The 22042-nt window shown below is 39.6% G+C and overlaps 1 protein-coding gene across 3 annotated transcripts in view; it reads right to left on the bottom strand.

The window, feature by feature from the left end:
* The window catches only part of LOC149556613 (Pseudouridine synthase family protein), a 170103-nt gene extending 149699 nt beyond the window's left edge, over window positions 1-20404 (bottom strand). The window contains exon 1 of one of the 3 annotated variants that reach the window (XM_089831008.1): window positions 20058-20404. In XM_089831008.1, the coding sequence (XP_089687134.1) occupies window positions 20058-20248 (191 nt within the window). In that variant the 5' untranslated portion in view covers window positions 20249-20404. The remainder of the gene's footprint in view (window positions 1-20057) is intronic. The other 2 variants (XM_089831007.1, XM_089831009.1) reach the window with 2 other exon arrangements.
* Window positions 20405-22042: the final 1638 nt, after the last annotated feature.

Genomic DNA, 22042 nt, shown 5'->3' with positions numbered 1-22042 from the left:
CACATTCTTTACCCCTCCTCAATTGTCAACTTCGGCACATTTGACTACCTTTCCAACAGTCATTCCGCCATTTGGCCAGCGCCATGCCCCAGTCCTCATGACTCCTCCAGCGGAGGCCGATGTCCCATGGACAATGACGAAGATGGTCCTTCAGACAGCGACAGATGTCCCTCGGACAGTTGCCGAGATATTGCCGACAGTTGTAGCAGAGGTGGTTCCAGTTGTACCAGCAAAGCAAGTTTCACAACCAGATGTTGTTACCGTTGCAGTCTCACAGAGAGCACAGTTGCCACCGCCGGAGCCTCAACCTCAGGTTCGATTGGATGTGATTGATTGTGATGCAGTTGTCATTGTTTCGTCATCTTTGTTAGCAGAGGCCGAGTCAGCCCAGCCAGTACCAGAGGAGAACATGGAGCTCGCGCAGTCAGACCAACCGGAGGTGATGGATAGAGCTAGTGTGTTTTTGAGGCAGCAGTTCCGATTCACTCCGGCCAAGCAGGGTCCGTCCATTCAGTCTCCTAGGCGTTCAAGAACATCACCGGCAATACCAGAGCCTCAGCTTCAGGAGGAGGGAATGCCACATGTCGTGGTTGCGCCGACAGTAAAAGAGGCAACACCGGATGTGGGCATGGCTTCCGCTGATGAGGAGGAGAAGAGTGATGCGGAATGGTCATTGGAGGACTTCGCAAAGGAGGATTACGGGTCGGATGAGGACAGGTGCCGGGATTACCTCAGGACTATGAAGTCTGCGTTGAAGAAGGGACACGATGTGGCAATTCAGGCCCTAACTCGGCGGAGGGAGTGGCATTTGATCAGAGCATATATCCGTGGGATCTGTTCTCGATGATTTCAAACTTATTTTGTCAACAGGGGTTGGCCGGCGATGGAGACAGCTGAGATGTTGGCAAATTGGGCTACTGAGCCGGAGTTGGGACCCAGTGACACCCCTCTGATGAAGCTGGCACATGAGATTGTGAGATTGTACAAGGATGTTTACTATGGTCGTCAACGTGCGGAGGCAGACAGGGTTACAGCAGAGAGATCATTGGCAACTGAGAGTGAGGCTAAAAAGAAGCTAGCCACAGACTTGGCCGACCAACAAGCAACCTGGGCCGCAGAGCGGGCGGCACTACTAGCAGATATGGCAGCAGCAGTGCAGGAGAGGGACGTGGCTAGGCAAGGTACAAAAGCGACGGTCCGAGATAAGGATGCGGCTGAGCACGAGATGCAATTAGCTAGGAGGGAATCTATGGATGCTGCGCTTCTTCTAAAGGAGGCTGTCGAGGTTAATTCTCAGATTCAAACAAATCTCCACATCAGGACAGAGCAGGTGTATGAGTTACGTCGCCAGCAGCACTCTTCTGGGACGCCCCCTTCTTTCTAGTATTTCTTTTGTTGTCTGTAAGTTGTCTCCTCATTTTGTTAGTCGTCAAGAGACGACTATTCTTTTTGGGGGGATGGTGTCAGCCGACTGGATGGTCCCGGCGGTGTTTCTGTAGCCGACGGAATGACTGTCGTTGGTGTTTGTATTTTGTAGCCGACAGGCAAATAGTTTATAGCGGACATAATGGTTGTGGCCGACGAACTCCTTCGGAAAGGTTTGGTGGATAGTATTTATATCCCGTCTGGGATCATTGTAAAGCATCATCTTCTATTATTCATCTTATGAAGCATAATGAATGTTTTGGCATATGCGAATATAATTCTGCTATTATGTTCCATTGTCTGTATGTGTTGATTTCTTTTACCTGTACGGTAAAGACTTTGTGGTTAGTCCATAGTCTTGTGGGTCACACTACAAATAAAGCACCCCAAAAATCTTTCAGTCTCCATAAGATTGTTCTCTTTGTCCTCTACCTCTAAAGCCACCACTACCTTAGAAGTTTGGCTTCAAATTATCCTCTAGCTCTTCTTCAATGGTTGATTTGAAGGAACTTCCTCTTCTTCTATTTGAACTGCTGCCAACTCTTTGGTTAGCTAACATGCCCAACCTATCCAGTTGTTCATTTGCTTTTAAAGCTAATTGATAAGCTCTGTCCATTGTATTCACCTTGAGCAAGGCTAACTCAGTTTTATGTTGAAACCTAAGCCCATTAATGTATCTAGCCACTACATGTTCAACAACTTCTTGTAAAGTTGTCCTAATTTGAAACTTTAAATATTCTTTGGTGTAGGCTGGTATGAAAGACTTAGTTTGTTTCAAATCTTCATTTAGAAATTTTGTAAGAAGTTTTTGCTGCTAATCTGAAGACAGAAATTTAGCTTTCAAATGTTTTTAACATCTTTGGTAAGCATTTGATTTTCACTTTCCCTTGTCTTCTCCTAACACATTGAGATTTTCCCATCATAGAGCAGCATGAGACTTCATTTTTAGATGCCGCAACTTTGACTCTTGAATCCAATCTAAGAACTCTTTTGGATTCGAGTCTTCTATGAAATCAAGGATTTCAACTTTAACTCTAATTTATTGTTTGATAATAGCTTCAGTAAGTCTTTCCATGAGATCCTTTTACCGATCAACAAAAAAAAAAAGTCTTTCCATGAGATCCCAGCCTCCACCCTTACCCTTTTAAACCTCTCGTTTTTCCTCAGATATCCTCATGTGGCAACCTAGCCTCCAAGGCCTGCAAACTTCTTAGCACTTCATCAACTGCATTACCTCTCTGTCTAGCATTTTGGCCTCCTCTTCCCGATATCAGATGGGCTCCCCTCTGGAGAATTAGAGTTATGCTCTGATATCAAAATGATGTGGACTGGTCCCTTGAACTTGCATAGAAGTTTACAAAAAAAAAATGTACCCTGTTCTATGTTAACTCATGCATGTGAATACTGTCAAATGGCAAAGAAATAAACAATGATTAAACCAACTATTTTGTAACCATATGAGTATACAGCAAATTATTTCAATATTGTATGTTATATCAATACTCAGAAAGTACTACAACACATAGTGGTAGAATAAAGAAACATTGACTAATAAGTGTTCAGGCTCTGGTTGTGCATTTCCTCCCTTTACTTCTCTATTCTCTACTCAGAAGTAAAGCTCCCCAAAAAATGACTCCCCTAATTACCTATCAGCTCCAGCCTGTACTGCCAGAACAATTATTCAATTCTACTTTTATTCTTCAATCTAAAAACAGTAAGATATAACAGCTGTTAGCTAAAAAATTGATGGCCACAAAACTGTCAAACTGTGAACTAAAATTAGAAAAAACAAGATCCTAGAAAACTGAGCAACATTCAGCTAACAGGTCATGGGATAGAGGAAGTTAAGGAAGATGCTCCACATCATTCCTCTTCTTAGAATAAAACTCCAAGTTCCACTTCTCAACCTCCTAATTCCTCTTTATTGCGCAAGACAAGCCACAGTTATAAATCCAAGAGTCCACATGACTTACCAAGTTTGATTTTAAGAATTGCATTTATTTGCACCAAAAGGTAAAGTAGGCTTTTTCAAGCAAGACAACAGTTTGTGGTGTTTGACACTCTTGAAGAAGCCAAGTAAGAGATTATTCTTGCCAATTCAAGCCCAAGGCATGTTGCACATCCATGGTCTAACAAAAAGATATGACAGCACTGCCAAGTAAAAAACCAAGGAAAATTTAGACCATTATTTCCAGTTGGCGTGAAATAATAAAAGTGAAAATATCAGATTAAGATTAAACAGGAAAGCCCTCAAGAACAAAGAAGTTACAGAAAATAAGATGAGAAATGTACTAGGTTCCTTGATGATTGCAAAATCATCAATTATAAACTGATTTCTGCCTATCAATGGGGAAAGGGAGGTCAATTTTACAATCTAAATAGTTCCATGCATTTACATTTATATTGTGTGCTGATTATTTAATCAATGTTTCCAATCAAACTATATCACCTATTGTTAAAAAGAGGAAGAAAATGATAAGATTGTAGACATGGCCAAGAGTTAAGTATAGCACATGGGTATTTTATCCTTTGAGCAAAGAACTGTTTGACGGCTTTTATAGAAATGCAGAGGAGCGTTTAATGGGTTTAAGGAGTGTGTAGTCATCTTTATGTAGCAGACAGCAAGCACAGGGGTCCCGTAGATCAGCAGCAAAAGGCACTGAGTAAACCAGTGGAGAGAGTAAACATAGCACATGGCTTTTCTTGCTCTCCTAGCGGGTTGGAAGAGATTGTTTTCAGTGATCTAAAGTGTGCTTGACGTTTTTGAGAAGTGATTATTCAGCCTTGAACACAGTGTAATGGGGACTTGGACAAAGATTTTGCAGTGAGGGCCCTGCAGACTGGCCCTAAAAGACATTCAGAGAGGGGCCCATGGACCAATGGAGGAAGACAAAAAGAATATCAATGGGTGCCTAATATTGAAGATAGTGATAGCAGGTCAGTGAATGTGGATTTCAAGACTGTGGCTGGCCCTTTTTTGGTCGACTCCTGAAATTTTGTCTCCTTTTTCTATGGACCTTCTCTTTCAGTAGACTCCAATTTCCCCTTCTTTAAAGTAAAGTTTTTCTATTTTGGCTGCCTCCGATAGGCAGACATGCATTTAGCTTTGTTCCTTGTTTTTTGTTTTTTCTCCTATCTTATGGAAATGGAAATACAACCATCTTTATACACAAAAAATGGAGAAGAGATCACTGACTTGTAATGTCTCCATTTTTTGCCAGCATCAAAGTTTGAGAATTTAGCCTATTATTATGATCCTCAAAGGCTGATTATTGTGGATAGAAGGTCTTCTGAGGCAGTGGCTTGGCTTGGGAGGGTCTTGTCTTCTCCACAACTCAATAAGCTATAGGTTAATCTTCATTTGGCTCAAATTGGACTTCATTTGGGCTTAGTTTTGTGTATTTACTATTTGTGGTAAGTTGGATGTTGATTGAGATGGGCCTTTCCTATTTTTGGAAAGTGCATTTGGTCACATGGAGAAATAATAAATGTGACTCCTATTTTAGACGGCATATTTAAATGATGAATATTTTGGGAGTTATTATAGTTTTAGTAGCCAAATTATTATTAAATCATTAAATGGCTTATTATAAAATTATAATTTCACTTAAGTTGAGGGTTGAGTCATCATAGGAAAGGGGCATATATTTAATTATTTATATGCCTAAGCCAAGTATTGAATGTTATAAAGTTTTGTTGGAGAAGCTTCGTGAGTGAAGTTACATTTTGGAAGCAAAAGGAGATTTGGAGATTATAAATATGAGCTCTTCATGAGAAAAAAAGGCATTTGATTATTTGATTACCTTATTTACTTATTGTCTTTGTGACATTCCTAAAGGACTGATTTTGTCATGCCCTTGCTGAGGTATAAGGGTCTGATTTCTTAGTGCCTTTGCAAGTTTGCTGCTAAAGTATAGCAAAATTGCCATTACTTCTCTAATGTATCCACTGTGGCTGAGTAGAGAATTTATTTACATCTTCCATTATTGTTCAACTGTGGCTAGGAAGATATTGTGGTGCTGAAAAAATTCAGCGATTTAGGTTACTGATTTGAATTCCTTTTATATTTGTTGTTGCAAGGGTTTATAATTTTGTTATCCAGGGGTTAGAAATTGGTGAATACTACAAGAGTTTGATGTTTTCTTTATTGGGACAGCATCTATTACATGCAAGTTGCAATCTGCCTTAAGCGAGAGGGAGCATACTGATGTGCGTGGTTCCTCATACAAAACTGTTGCAATTTGACATCTACAGCAATCACCTACAGGGTCTTCATTTAATTACAAATTTCATGAGTTGTAATAATAATTTGCAAGTTTATAATTGCAAATCAATAGTTTCATATTGGCATTATTATTTGTGGTCCATTGTAAACAGTTTGGTCTCAAATAAGGAGTTATAAGGTTGCACAACAATTGTTTGTTAAAATGCATGCGAAGTGTTTGTAGAAATGTCTATTGGCTGTAGTTGCACATTTCACAAGCTAAAATCATATGGATATATCTAAATGGTCAAAAAATAGTGCATTTGTACTTCAGCTTCTTTGTTTGGACATCTAATGACCATTTGCATGCGTCTAAACTAAATTTGATCCATTACAAGCAAGCTGAAGTAATCTGAAGATAAAAGACAACGAGATAGAAATTTCATGCAACATGTTAGACGAAATGTCAAACCATTAATCTTGTGAAAATAAAATTGATGTCTAATTAAGCTATCACCTATTGAGGGTTATTACAGTGGTATCAGAGTGATTTCCTATCATCCTATAGGGTAGGAGAGTTATTGTTATTTCAGATCTGCTTAGTATTGGGAATGACCAGCACTCTCGCATTTTCTAGGCATAGACACAGGAGAATTAGGAGTTCTATGAGCCGATGGAGAGATGTGGAGAATAGCGAGAAAATAAATGCCTTGGGGGAGAGTATGGAAAAACTTAAGCTTCATCAACAGAGGTTGGCGGAGAGCTTGTCGAATCCAAAGACAGTTGAGATAGCCACGAGGTACATGGTTTCTGCCTTTAGAAGGTTGACAAGAAGGAGGCTTGAGTTTTCCCTGACAAGTGTCCATGATGCAGATGTACCTACATTTAGTATGGCACCTACTAGTCCTATCCGCAGTGTTGATGATGGACTTATTTCACAGGGACATATGATTGTGTCAATGGCAGCAAAGGATAGCGGCACTGAGCTTCAACAAGTTGAGGCTCCCAAAGCTGTTGTTGCAGTTTGTGCAAAGACAGTTGATGCAATTGTTACTACTGATATTTCAAGCTCACTTGAGGAAGGGATTATTATTGGAGATTTGTATGTGAGTTGTCATAGTGTTGCTCCAGTGCAAGAGATAGCTTCTTTCTCGAGTGGAACTAAAGCACGTATGGAGTCACCCAACTGTGATGTTGGTGATCTAGGTGTTACAGCGAAATCAATAGATGTGGGTTTATGCTCTAGTATTACTGATTCACAGCCTAATGTTGAGTCATGTGGGCAAAGTCAAGTGTCTGCAATTGAGGCTTTGTTAGGAGATGTGGATGCATGTAGTATGGACACATCTGATGATCCATTTGATGATGTTATGAGTTGCACTAGGTATGATACCCCTTTCCAATTATTGGGTGATGACTCCAAGGAGGTTTCGGATGGGTCCTAGGATCGGTGTTTACAAGATCTTATTATTGAGGTGGAAGCTGAGACATGTGAAGAGATTGATACTGCAAGAACCTCCATTTCTTTAAAATGGATGTTGGTTGAGGTGCCAAGTAGTTGTACCTTGATTGCAGATGTGTGTGAGGTCAGTAGCACTCATGCAGTGATTGATCTTGTGGTGGGCAGTTCTAATTCGATTTCCTATCATGGTGCAATTAGTGAGACAAAGAGCTTGTATAGGAGGCAGGGGTTACAGAGGCATCATGTGACCAGTCAGCTAAAGGTCAGTGACAGTGACATTTCTTCAGCTCTTGAGCATTATGATTCTATTTGTAAAATGCTAGCTACATCTGGTTGGGGTGCTCCTATGTCAGATGAGCATAGTGATAGTACTCTTTCTCTAGCAAAGATTCATGCCCTTCCAGAGGCTGTTTGGATCTTGAAGCATAAATATTTGTTGTTGGTTGCTGACAAAGATTACCTTCTAGAGTGGGGTAGCACTTGTTATGATACATTGTTAAGGAAAGAGGAGGAGGTGGCTAAGCTCACCCAGGAGCTTGATGTGACTGTGGACTCTCTTCAATATACTCAGTTGGCTCTTCAGGAGTCATAATCACAATTGGATGAGGTTACTGTGGAGTTAGAGCGGGTATAGTCGACACTAGCCCCAAACTCTGTTCAGTTGCATATTGTGGTTGGTGGTGAGTTTTCTTCCACGGTTGGGGATGAGGGGTGTGATGATGTGGCAATCACATCCACTCAGTATATGGGTGCAGTAGGTGCGGAAGAGGAAAGAGCATTAGTTGAGGCCTGCAGTACGACTCCTGTTGTGCCACATTTTCGAAGGGATCCATTGTGGGTAGTGAGGGAGCAGGTTGATGCTTCCACATATAATTTCTACTGCACAGAGTCATTAATGGAGTATCTTTTGGAGAGCTTGGATGTGCGGGAGGATTCATACAGAGCCTCTAAGGGTACTCTCGTGCTATTCAAAAGTTGGTGGGAAAGATTGTACAGACTCTATCCACTATGCTTCCCCATAGGAATTTCGTGGTTGGGTTTGCTGAGAGGATTGACCAGGATCCTCCCCAGCCAGTAGTTTGAAGTTAGAGTTTGGAGCAGTCTCCTGATTCCCAGTTTGATATTGATGAGCCCTTGACAGAGATTGGGAGTTTTTATTGGCATCACACTGTGAGAAGTGTTCATCACTTCTTTTTTGACCCAACGGTAAAGAATTTGGTTTCATGTCGACATGTGTTGGCTCTAGTTTCATAACATCCATTATGGGGTGGGTTAGACCCATCTTTTGCAGATGGGATTGACGGTTGCAAATTAGACCGCTTGCAGTATCTACACACTCAGGACAGTTTATTAGAGGTTGAAGTTGGTGATAGCGATTCAAGTACATATGATCGTTGTTACCTCCACAGTGCGATTGGGTGTCAGTGTCAGTTTGATGGGGACTCAGGTGTGGACAAAGTTGGTATTTCAATTGGACTAAGTTCTGATGGGTTGTTATCACCATCAACGCCTACAGTCATTTTCCAGATGATTATGTCATTGATATCATTTTTTGGGGTGTTGATGCTACAGGAGTTACCTGTACACATCAAGGATAGTGCATTGTTCTACCCTTGGGATCCAGGTGGACTATAATGTTCATTTTGTTTCGGGATTGCTTAGGGACAAGCAATCTTAGAGAGGTAGGATTGTAATGTCCCCATTTTTTGCCAACATCAGATTTTGAGAGATTAGACTATTATTGTGATCCTCATAGGCTAATTATTGTAGATATCGGGTCTTCTAAGGCAATGGCTTGGCTTGGGAAGGTCTTGTCTTCTCCACAACTTAGTAAGCTACAAGTTGGTCTTCGTTTGGCTCATATTGGACTTCATTTAAACTTAGTTTTATGTACTTACTATTTGTGGTAAGTCGGGGTGTTGATTGAGATAGACCATTTCTATTTTTGGAAAGTGCATTTGGTCAAATGGAGAAATAATAGGTGTGACTCCTATTTCAAACGGCATATTTAAATAATGAGTATTTTGAGAGTTACTATATTTTTAATGGCTAAATTATTATTAAATCATTAAATGGCTTATTATAAAGTTATAATTGAACTTTATAATTTTACTTAAGTTGAGGGTTGAGTCATCGTAGGAAGGGGACATTTATTTCATTAATTATATGCCTAAGCCAAGTACTGAATGTTATAAATTTATGATGTGTTAGAGAAGTTTCGTAAGTGAAGTAACATTTTGGAAACTAAAGGGCATTGAGAGATTATAAATATGATCTATTTGTGAGGGAAAAAGGCATTCGATTATTTGATTATCTTATTTGCTTATTGTCTTTGTGACATTCCTAAAGGTCTGATTTTTTCATGCCCTTGTTGAGGTATAAGAGTCTGATTTCTGAGTGGTGTCTTTGCAAGTTTGCTGCTGAAGTATAGCAAAATTGCCATTACTTCTCTAATGTATCTACTGGGGCTGAGAAGAGAATTTATGTGCATCTTCCATTATTGTTCAACTGTAGCTAGGAAGATATGGTGATGCTGAAGAAATTCAGCGATTTGGGTTAATGATTTGAATGCCCTTTATATTTATTGTTGTGGGCATTTATAATTCTGCCATCCAGGGATTAGAAACTGGTGAATGTTGCAGGAGTTTGATGTTTTCTTTATTGGGGCAGTGCCTATTACATGCTAGCTACGATCTGCCTTAAGCTGGAGGGAGCATATAGCTGTATGTGATTCCTCATAGAAAGCTGCTGCAATTTGTCATCTACAGCAGTCATCTACAGGTTCTTCATTTAATTGCAAATTCCATGAGAGTTGTAGTAATAATTTGCAAGTTTATAATTGCAAATCAATAGTTTCATATTGGCATTATTATTTGTGGTCCATTGTGAAAAGTTTGGTCTTGAAAATGAGTTATAAGGTTGCATAACAATTGTTTGTTAAAACGCCAAGTTGTAGTTATTTGTTTCAGTCATCAGATTGCATGCCAAGTGTTTGTAGAAATGTCTATTGACTGTAAATGCACATTTCACAAGCTAAAATCATACGTATATATTTGAATGGTCAAAAATTATTACATTTGTACTTCGGCTTCTTTGTTTGGACATCTAATGACCATTTGCATGCATCTAAACTAAAATTTGAACCGTTACAAGCAAGCTGAAGTAATCTGAAGATGAAAGACAGCAAGATAGAGATTTCATGCAACATGTTTGATGAAATGTCAAACCATTAATCTTGTTTAATTAAGCTATCACTTGTTGAGGGTTATTACATGGCTCTATTGAAACAAACCATTGAGGTCAAGTGTAAATAGCTTCTTCGGTCAAAGTGAGGAGTTAGGTTTGGGTCAATGCCAAGCAGTTCCGAAGTATCTTGAAGCAGACTTGCATGTCTAAATGGGACTGAGAAAAGAAAAAAGTGCATATACGAGAAAATATTTTGGCCCTTTGGAATAGACACTATTCAAACAAGTCTCTTTTGCAAGGGTGTGGCAGCAATAGGTCCAAAGGCAGCAAAAACATCTACACCTCTCACTAGGTCACCTGATCTTTATGTGCAAGAGTTGCTAAACGTTAAGGGGAGGTTGAGGCTTTGGAACTCAAAGAGCTGGAAAGAGATCATAAAATTCATGCGTTAAAAGATGAAAATGATTCACTAGCAAAAAATACTAAATTTTTGAGGGAGCAAACGGCACTGTTGCAAGATGCCCTTTTAGTAAGGAAGACCGAATGGCAAGACAAGAAGTTTGCCTAGCAAATCATGAAAGATTCAGCAATGGTAAATAAAGATGTGTTGATTTCTAAAGTTTCTCAGGCTGAAGTGAAAGTGGTTGACCAAGCAAACAACAATGGAGTGGAAGAAAGAAGAGAAAAGAAAGGAGTTCTACAAAACAATTAAAACTTGGACACAAGTTATTAGCAACTCTTCTAATATGAAAGAAGAAGAAAACACCCAGGTTGGCAGTATGCAAGAGAGAGAAATCAAAGAAAGTCAAAAGACAGCAGCAAGTATAATTATCAAAGGACTGAAAGATTACGGAAAAAATGAATGGACTCTTGATCTTGCAAGTGACTTTATAAAAGACAAGTAGACAAATCTACCAAGCGTGGAGGGTGGGCAAGCTTAGCGATGAGAGAGCTAGGACCATAAAAATCATCAAGTCAAGCATACGTGACAAGCAAAGTCTCCTAAGCAAGAAACAACTCTCGAGGAGGTCTCACTCTGTTTTAGATGAAGAGTGGTCAAGCAAGGTGGTGATGTTCATTTGGGGGAGTTTGTTATGAGGCTTCTTTTGTAAGCGGATGACCTTATCCTGACCGCTAAATTTTCTCTTGGCTTATAAGAGCACTTACTTTCCCTTGAATTTTTATAGAAGAATGGGGATGAAAGTCAATATTAACAAGACAAAACTCATCATTTTCTCTAATAAAAGAAAACATAACTAGCATAAGTTTTTCTTAAAGAAGTGATAAATTTACAAATACCTCATAATCGACTTCAATAAAAATTTAAGTTGGGAAAGGTGCAAAAAGAAGTGAACTTTGGTTGGTTGCAAATAGATGTAGAGTGTAGAGCTTTGGGATAGGGAAACTACCCAAACTCTTTTTGGGTTTTAGTGCTTCCAATTGTTCTCTATGGTTAGAAATTGTGGGCCAACAATACTTCCGATTTATAGTGGAAGGAAATTGAGAATTAATAACGTTTGATTACAAACAAGTTCAAAATTAGAAGTTCAGTCCCCTATGATATCATGCTAAGTGAGGTGGGGTTGCTCCTATTGAAACAATTGCTATTGTACAATTCATAAGATAGATAAAAAGAACTGAGAAAAAGGAAGAGCGTTGTTGTTCTATGATTGTCTTTAATGACATATTGTGCAAAAGAAAGAAGACTTGGATGAAACAAAAAAGAAAATGGTGTTGGACTAACCACCAACATTCCCCTTTGAGATTCGTGACATGGCTTAACCACCTCCTTTGTTCTATAAGTCTAGTGGTTGTATAGGGCATTGAGAGGTCAATCTTTTGGTGCAACGATAACCCAAGCTTGTAACAAGTGGTATCAGAGCTTGGTCACATGTTTCAATATCATCGGTCAACGTGGGGGGGGGTTGGATTAACCATCAACGTTTCCTTTCAAGATTCATGACATGGCTTAACCACCTCCTGTGTTCTATGAGTCTAGTGGTTGTATCAGTCATTGACAGGTCGATATTTTGGTGCAATGACAACCCTAGCTTGTAACAAATGGTTTAGTAAATGGGATCATAGATGGCATACTCACAGAGTACTCGGCAAGTTGCAAAAACTCACCAAGTTTTTGAGTCTGGCGAGTTTTTGTGAATTTTATTTGCACAAAAAACTCATTGAGAAGACTGGTTGAGTTTTTGGTGAATACTCGCTAAGTTTTAAAATGAAGCCACGGTCTAAATTAAGATTTAAAGGCAAAAAAATGACCCATATCAATTTCATTTCTGATTTCTTCACTCGTATTTTGCTGAGATGGGGAAAAATAACTCCCAACGCCTTTGAACAATTATAAAAGTCATTTTTGGCTCCACAGGACATTGCCCCTTGACCCCACCTTGGGGGCGTTACCCCCAAAACCCCAATGAAAAAGTCTAAGGGGGAACCACACAAATAAAAATGGGGAAGAATTAACCTCCAAGTCTGATTAGGCTCCATACAACAACACAATCAAGCCCAATGCAAGCTTCTAGGACTAGACCCTTTATTAGTTGTACCTCTCCGTTAGTTTATACTAGACTTGGGAAGAGGAAGATGTAATAGTAATGATGTATTTACTTTTATTTTTATAGAAACTATTTACTATTTTGCTTCCAGCCATCAGCATTCCTCATGCAAATGTCATTTTGTACCCACTTTGCATTTCAATACATCTAGACTCGGCTTGTTTCTTTTTTATTCTCATTAATTGACTCATTTGATGCATCTTCTCATTGAATTTTGAAAAAAATAAAATGCATTTTAAGTTGTTTTTTAAGTTACCGAGTGTTTTCCGAAAACTGGCTGAGTTTTTCCCAAGTTTTCTTTTTCAGGCTTTGGCGAGCTTTTGACTTTAGCAAGTTTTTGGTTTTGGCAAGTTTTCCACTATGAATGGGATATTTACTTAAACACATACCCCACAAATAGTAAAGAGATAAAGGCTTTGCTATGGATAAATTCCACAAACATTTTTGGATAAAGGACTAAGGAAAAAGAAAAAGTATCATATTCAAGAGTTTGTTGTCGGTAGAAATTGTGTATCGGCCGACGGGTCCTTTCGGGAAGGAAATTGTGCATCAGCCGACGGATCCCTTCGGTAGAAATTGTGTATCAGCCGACGGGTCCCTTCGGAAAGGAAATTGTGTATCAGCCGACGGATCCCTTCGGAAAGGAAATTGTGTATCAGCCAACAGGTCCCTTCAGAAAGGAAATTGTGTATCAGCCGACGGATCCCTTCGGAAAGGTTTTTATGTAACGACATGTATGTGGCCGACGGACTCCTTCGGGAAAGTTCTTCGGAAAGTATTTATAACCCCTTCGGGAAGCATTGTATTCATCTTATCATCAGATCTTATCATGAAAGCATAATGTAATATCTTGGCATATGCGAATAATAAGAAGAGTTCTGCTGTTTGAGTTCGTGTTAATTATCTGTGTGCAATTCTTAATTAACCTATGCGGTAAACATTTGGTGCCGTTGCCGGGGATCGAACCCGGGTCACATGTTCATTATCTGTGTGCAATTCTTAATTAACCTATGCGGTAAACATTTGGCGCCGTTGTCCGATGGACCTGGTACGTAGGCAAGCGAATATGAATTAAATGCCAAATCAGTTGAACAAAGATAAGAGTAAGCTGAAGGAAAAGGATGACATACACATTGCGCAGCAAAATTTAATTTTGGCTCAACAGACAGAGCGTCGAAGGAGATTTCAGAATATTGCCGACGGAAACAAGAGAGCGGAAGGATTGTTGAAGGAGACTCAACAGCGGCTCGTTTTGGTGGAAGAAGCGAGGGAGGAGTTTTTGAACCTGCATATGCCACGAGAAGAGAATCCTGATGGAAGGAGATCGACTCGCACGGCTTGGAGTGCCAAGGGAGCACGAGAGTGGAGTGACCTCTTCGTCGGAGATATACTTCTGGAACGGACAGCTTCGGTTGACGAAACCTCTTCTTCACCAAACAACGCGGAAGTCAAAAACAACGCGGGTGTTGAAAACAGCGCGGGTGTGCAGAACAACGCAGGTGTCCACAACAGCATGGGTGTTGGAAACAACACGGGTGTGCAGAACAGCGCGGGTGTTCAAAACAGAGCGGGAGCTCAGAACAGCGCAAGTGCTCAAAACAGCGCGAGGGTGCAAAAAAGCACAAGTACACAACAAAACCCTCAACATACAGTGATAATGGCAGGTCCGAAGGAAAAGTTGCCTAAATTGATGATGATGAAGCAGCTGATCCCATTCGACATTGTAAAACATGTGAAACAATCTGGAGGGCAAATGGCATAACAGATACAAACGAATGGATCCGACAATTTCCCGCTACCCTACGGGGTGTTGCGATTGATTGGTTTACTGATACTGATCCACAAAAGTTAAACAATTGGGATAACATTAAGAAGGAGTTCATCGCAGAATTTCAACTTCTGCGCGACAATAATGAAATTGTAGTGGAGATATTCAATACCAAGCAAAAGAAGAATGAAACAGTACGAGTCTTCGCTAGGAGGTTGAAGGACTTAATCAATAAAATGGAGAATAAGCCGGCAGATGGGCTCCAGAAAAGATGGTTCATTGAAGGCCTTCACCCGAAGTTGCGGAAAAAGATGAAGATCGTGCCACCATCGACATTTACTGAAGCATACAATCGGGCATTGAACCTCGAAAGTGAACAGAAGACAAAGAAGAAGAAGAAGACCAGCTCATCCGATTCAGATGACGACGAGCCTTCGGGAGAAGATAGCAACGATGATGAAGGCAACAGCAAGAAAGTTCGTGCTCTTCAAAAGGACATGCTTCGGATGATGAGGGAGTTCAAAAACATGAACAAGGAGACTAAGGGAAACGACTTATGGTGCACAGAGTGCAAGAAAGAAGGCCATACGAAGGGATCATGCCCGAAAGATCAATTTTGTGAGATTTGCCAGATTATGGGACACCCGGTAAAGGAATGCCCTTTCAACTTGAAAACAAGAACACCGCAGCAAGTGTTCCTGACACAGGAGGCATCCCCGTCAGGAGGGAACGGGAACACCAATATGGAAGGTGCCACATCGAGCGGATACAGAAACAACCGGCACGGTCAAAATAACAACAATAGCAGCAACAACAATACAGGTGGAAGGAGTCGAATTCAGCATGATGCGAATGGTCGACCGATTGTTCAATGCCGTGCATGCAATCTGTGGGGTCACTTCGGCCGAGACTGTACCACGGCGAACACACCGAAGTTGTTATGCAGATGGTGTGGACCTGGTGATCATGAAGATGCTAGGTGCCCGAAGTCCGGAGTAAACTTGATGGATGAAGAAGAAGTTCTGGCAATCACACGGCAGCAAGCGAAAGTGTACCCCGACCCGGAGGAAGCACAGGTAGAGATCCAGAAAGCAACACAGGCAAAAATGACACACCTGAAGGACACGCCGAGTACCTCCGTACAGAACTGCGCAAAAAAAAACATTGTACAACAAATATTGCAAGCCGAGATACCTGTCAAGATAAGTGATCTATTGCTCACTATGCCTCAGCTCCAATCGGCACTCACAAACATCGTTCCCACTGCTCAACTACCAGAAGAATATGAAAGGAAGCAGGAAAGTGGAGCAAGTACAACAGACAAAAAGGAGAAGGAAAGTGGCGCAAGTGCAAGAGACCCGATGCTGTTAGCTCTTTCATCCGGACGCTATCCGACGGTTGTTGAAATAGGCATTCTCGGGACTGTGCTAACGAACACAATCGTGGACGGAGGATCCGATGTCAATGTGCTGCCAGAGGATACTTGGAAAAAGTTGGGACAGTCGACATTATGGCCACCTACCTTCCAGTTGTTAACAGCCGATCAACATGGAATCAAGCCATTGGGAATACTCACAGCGCAACCAATGACAATTGGAACACAACCATTCCTGTTGGACTTCGTTGTGATTCCTCTAAGGCGGAGAGGATATGATGCCATTCTGGGCCGGGGGTGGTTAATACAAGCCAAGGCAAAACACGATTGGAAGAAAAATACTTTATCACTTGAAAGCAAAGGCCGGAAGTATGTCATCGATCTACACACTCAGATGGTTGGAGAAGAAGCTCTATCGTCGGATTCCAAAGGAGAAGATGATGAGAAGAGGCAGAGTATGGAACTCGATCAGGAGGGAGTCCTACGATTGGAAGGAGATGACGATCTGGATTCAGTAAATGGTCTTTACCACTGGCAAATAGAGGATTACAAGCTCTTTCCAAGTTGTAATATGCTAAGGATCGACGAATGTAAGAAAGAAGAAGGAAATGAATGTCTGAAGGAACACAGAGAAGCCGAAGGAGGAAATGAATGTCCGAAGGAACACAGAGAAGCCGACGGAGGAAATGAATGTTTGAAGGAACATGGAGAAGCCGGAGGAAGAAATGAATTTTCGAAGCAACACAGAGAAGCTGAAGAAGAAAACGCGGATATGACTGAAGCTGAAGGACAGAACATACAGTACGAACCCAAAATAAGGAAAGATTCTACTATACGACTGCGCCGGAAGAAAGTATTACGTCGAACCACAAATATAGCAGAAAGGTACCAGCAGCAAAGAAGACACACGATACGGTCTGCACAGGCAAAAAAGAGGAAGGGTTCAATAAAAGTTGTAGTAGTACAGAGTGAATGTGTTATTGACGGACAGAAGGGGCAACTGACGAAGTCCATGGTAGCGAGCTTCGAGAACAAACTGGGCGATATGGAGATGACACAGAACAGGCATAGCAAGTTTCAACTCGGATAGTGGGTGTTGAAGTACGATGACCGGAATGAGATCAAACCAAGCAAGTACAAAGTTAAGTGGGTTGGGCCGTATCAAATTTGGGAAGTAGGGGACAATGGAGCAATAAAATTATGGACTTTGGATGGACAGGAAGTGCCTCAGGCGGTGAATGGCTCGAAGCTGAAGGTATACCACGACCGAAAGACTTCTGCATCAGAGAATGGCCTTCGGGTGACCCCTTCGACGTTGCAGCCCGACGATGCCAACAATCGGAGGGAAAACTGACTTTGCTATTGAAATATATATATATTTTTTTTTTTTTTTTTTTTTTAAATTTTTTAAAAAAAGAGAATGAAAAAAAGTACCGTACGGATTTTGTCTGCTCACCGTATGGTTTTTGCTTGGTTTTTGAGTTGTACGGTTTTAAAATTGGGAGCTACTGTACGGATTTTAGAAACAAAGCACCGTACGGATTCTTAACTGTTCACGTACGGTTTTGGAGGAAGTACGGCTTTTTCTTGCAGTGTACGGTTTTCTTTTTGGTGTACGGGTTTCAATATTTGAAGAAAATAGTACCGTACGGATTTCATAGTTGAAGGGAAGAATACCGTACAGTTTCCATATTTGAAAAAAAAAAAGTACCGTACGGATTTCATAGTTGAAGGGAAGAATACCGTACGGCCTCCATATTTGAAGGAAAAAGTAGCACTGTACAGTTTTTCATATTTGAAGGTGTATGGTTTTGCTGTAGTACGATTTTTAATACAATGTACGGATTTTAACTAAAGGCTGATGTACGGTTTTAGTATAGTACAGTTTTTTTAGCAGTGTACGGTTTTTAAAGAGCTACATATTGTAACATTGGGACCACCATACGAATTTTAATAGTTTGAGAAGGTTAATGTACGAACTTTATTGAAATCACCGTACGGTATCCCAATACGAATTTTCGACAACAGTTGTACGGATTTCTAGTATAGTGATCGTACGGATTTTTTAGGGGTTTGATCAATACAGATTTATGAGGAAAGCCATTGACACTGCGGATTTTGGCCCTACGGCATACAGAATTTGGAAGTAAAGACAGCGTATGAAAATTATAATTTGGAATGCGAGGTAATTGTACAGATTTTTCAAGCATATCATGTGTACAGATTTGGATTGCAAGATTACAAATTCTGAAGAGTGGGTTTTTGACATGCGGCTTCTATTGCATTCAGACTTTGGAGGGAGGACGTTACAGGATATTGCATAAGGAAGGAGTCGATACAGTAGCAGGATGTATGGTGTAAGGGTGACAAGAGGTTTTCTAAAAAAAAAAAAACGTCGACAAATCAAGAATGCTCAGAATGAGTATCAGATGATGCCATAGGGAAGGGGAAGCATCAACGATTGCCAGAAAGAGTGTAGAATTAGCAAGAAATGACAGAAATGGTGTGTTCCGTGCAGTTTTGTGTGGGTTTCAGAGTGCTAATTTGGTCCTGCCCCTCGACCCCACCGGGGGCGTTGCCCCCTGGACCCCTAGTCGTTGCGGATATCAGTCGTGGGAGTCTGACCAGTTGAGAAGACTTAGAGCTGCTGCAGGCATGGAGTGTCTGTGTACCAGAGGCACTGAGAGTAAGTGTTGGCCGTCAGGCTGTCTTGGTGGATGCGTAGAGAGCTTGGGAGGAGCTAATCATCTAGTTGGAGGCAGTGCAGCGACACTTGGTTCAGTGTACTCGAAATTGGAAGGCAGAAAACGGCACAGGTGGCTATCAGGGTCAGATGTCAGATTGGCTAAGGTGACAGTGTTGAAGACCAGTTAGTCAGTCAATGTATTTTGGTTGTTGATTTGTCTCAGAGATTTTGTAATAGTCGTCAGGAGACGACTTTTCCTTTTGGGGGGGATGATGTCGTCGGTAGAAATTGTGTATCGGCTGATGGATCCCTTCGGAAAGGAAATTGTGTATCAGCCGACGGGTCCTTTCGGTAGAAATTGTGTATCAGCCGACGGGTCCCTTCGGAAAGGAAATTGTGTATCAGCTGACGGGTCCCTTCAGAAAAGAAATTGTGTATCAGCCGACGGATCCCTTCGGAACGGTTTTTATGTAACGACATGTATGTGGCCGACGGACTCTTTCGGGAAAGTTCTTCGGAAAGTATTTATAACCCCTTCGGGAAGCATTGTATTCATCTTATCATCAGATCTTATCATGAAAGCATAATGTAATATCTTGGCATATGCGAATAATAAGAAGAGTTCTGCTGTTTGAGTTCGTGTTCATTATCTGTGTGCAATTCTTAATTAACCTATGCGGTAAACATTTGGCGCCGTTGCCGGGGATCGAACCTGGGTCACGTGTTCATTATCTGTGTGCAATTCTTAATTAACCTATGCGGTAAACAGAGTTTAATCCTACTAGTAATCATCATCAAAAAGCCTACATAGAGGTCAATTTCTCATAGAGTGCTCAAATTCTTATTGCCCACGACTATTTCCCATGGTGACTTTGTTGTGAAACCAGACATTGGAAAAGATCAAAAGAAGCTTGGGAAATAAGAGTGTGTTTTTTTACACTCAAAAAAAAGTGGAAACCAAAATGCATTGCATTTTAGAGTGTGATGTCTTCAAGAATAGCAAGAAGGCAGTCATGTTAATATGTTGACAGCTAACTCTTGGATTGATTTCTTTAGAAGAAAACCGTTGAGCAGTTGGGGATACTGATGCACAAAAGAGAGTCCAAATGCAGAAATCAGTTTGTGAGGCAGTCTGTGCCATAGTCTTTAGTCTTGTGAATACTGATAATAATTTATTTCTTTGTTTCTACACATGGAGGTTGGTCTGAAAGGCTGGAACGAATTTCAAACATTCCCCGATATAAATGTATGTCGGCAGAATCCGTTTACCACTGACAGGGTATCAAGTCAACACGATCGTTTGCGACCAATATTCTAGTTTTATGAGACAATTTTTCAAGAACTCACGACGACGATAAGAAAAATAGTGGAAACGAATAAGTACCGTTTAGAAGGCAAGATATTGGAAGTTGCTACATTCCCACAAAATACAGGTGCCGCGGGATCAATGGCAACTCTAACTCTGTTTCTGCTTCTGCTTCTGCTTCTTTTCCAAACATTCCTAAGAATTGAAGGAGCGGGACAAGAGTACGTTGATACGCACACCCTCATTCTCGTGCCAACAACACCCATCATCACGGTTTTGTCCAATTCGCATCCTATTCGATTATGTTGGGATTCTAGTTATACCCCATCTTTAAGAGAGAGTGCTTTAGGAGAATGATAAGAGCTACGGCAAAATTGCCATGAGATAGCGTTATCATTTATAGTTTTGGGATTCTAATTTGTGGCCCAGTGGCAATCATGGTAGGAATCTACAATAAAATGCTTTAGTGAAGTGAGTATAGGTGACTCAGGTTTTAAAGAAATGTAGGCCTAATAGCCGCCTTTCTCTTTCTTTTTCTTTCTTTCTTTCTTCTTCTTCTTCTGTTTTTTTGGGTTTTTTTTGGCATTGTTGTCTTTGTCAATAAGGTAGTTTTATAATGTTTAAAGATTCACAAGAGAGTTGGCTTGAGGTTGTAGACTGTCTAATAAAATAAAAATGTATATAAGATCAATTTGAAATCTTGTCTTTTCAAAGAGTTTATTTAAACAATCCACTTCAAAATCAATTTTATATTGAACAAGATGACATAAATGCATCATGTTCAAGTCATAATATTGTTATATTGAAGTTGAAACTATTGTAAGTTGTAGTAATAATATTATAACTTTGACATTTTAAATCTTTCGTTGTTATCGTTGTATTAAAGTTGAAACTATTATAGATTGTAGTAATAATATTAGAATCTTACATCATAAATCATATGTTAGATTTATTTGAATAATAACTGTAGTAATGAGAATGTCTAAGTTTGAATCAGTTACATTTAAATGTGGAAACATAGAATCTTTTTTTGGTAAGTAAACAAAAGATGCATTGTATCTAATTCATTTTAGTGAGTAAAATTTATGTCATACTTCTAGTTAAACAATATTGTGTAAAAAAAAATTAACATATTACTTAATAAGTCATGAGTTATGTTTAGAGCAGAGTCAAGGATTTGAGTTTTGTTGGCCAACAATTGAAAATTGCAAGAATAATGGTTAAGAACAGTTAGAGGTCAAATAACAAACGCATGTGCATGATATCGATGTTGGCATAAATTTTATTCATGGCGCTTCGATAGCAATCACCATAGATTGCCACAAATCAAAGATTCATGCACATGGCGAAGCACAAACATTGGTCAAAAATGTATCCACAAGTCAACAAAGAGAGACACGAAGAAGTGTGGGAGATATCTTGACATCGTGGAAGGAGTTATTTGGGAAACATAAGGGAGATAGTTGAAGAGATAAGAGGTTGTATACAATGAGCAAGGTAGATATAAGGAGATCTAACGCTAATAGAAAAAACTTATTGTCATATTCATGGTTACTAATGTATACTTTTATTTAAAATAATTATCATCATATTTAATAGTAATAGTTATATAATATTAAGTATTAATTACTCAACTAAATATTTGTTAGCTAATCAAATATAATAATAAATGTATCACATGTAATTACACATGTAATAATTAATCTATATGACAGACACATATTAATAACTTTGTATACTATTAGTTATCCATGACACCTATTATTATTTATATTAATAATTCTACAATTTATTATGAATAATTATATATTTTTAATAACAAGTATTCATTATGCAATTATATGTAATGTATATTAAATTAGTGTAGTATATTTATTTCATTAATATTTATAAATTAAATTTCGTTCTTATTTATTAGTTATTATGTTTTTATCTAATGAAATTATTTTATTATATAATATTATATAAATAATAATATATATTTTTATCACTAAATGAGTTTATTAAAATAATTCAATAATATATATAATTTTATATATGTTAAATTAATATTATAAAAAATT

The sequence above is a fragment of the Cupressus sempervirens genome, chromosome 5, assembly GCF_028749045.1.
Source record: "Cupressus sempervirens isolate cs-2001-9-10 chromosome 5, ASM2874904v1, whole genome shotgun sequence".
NCBI lineage: Eukaryota > Viridiplantae > Streptophyta > Pinopsida > Cupressales > Cupressaceae > Cupressus > Cupressus sempervirens.
Note: the sequence above shows the minus strand (reverse complement) of the source record. Positions and strands in the feature narration are given on the sequence as shown.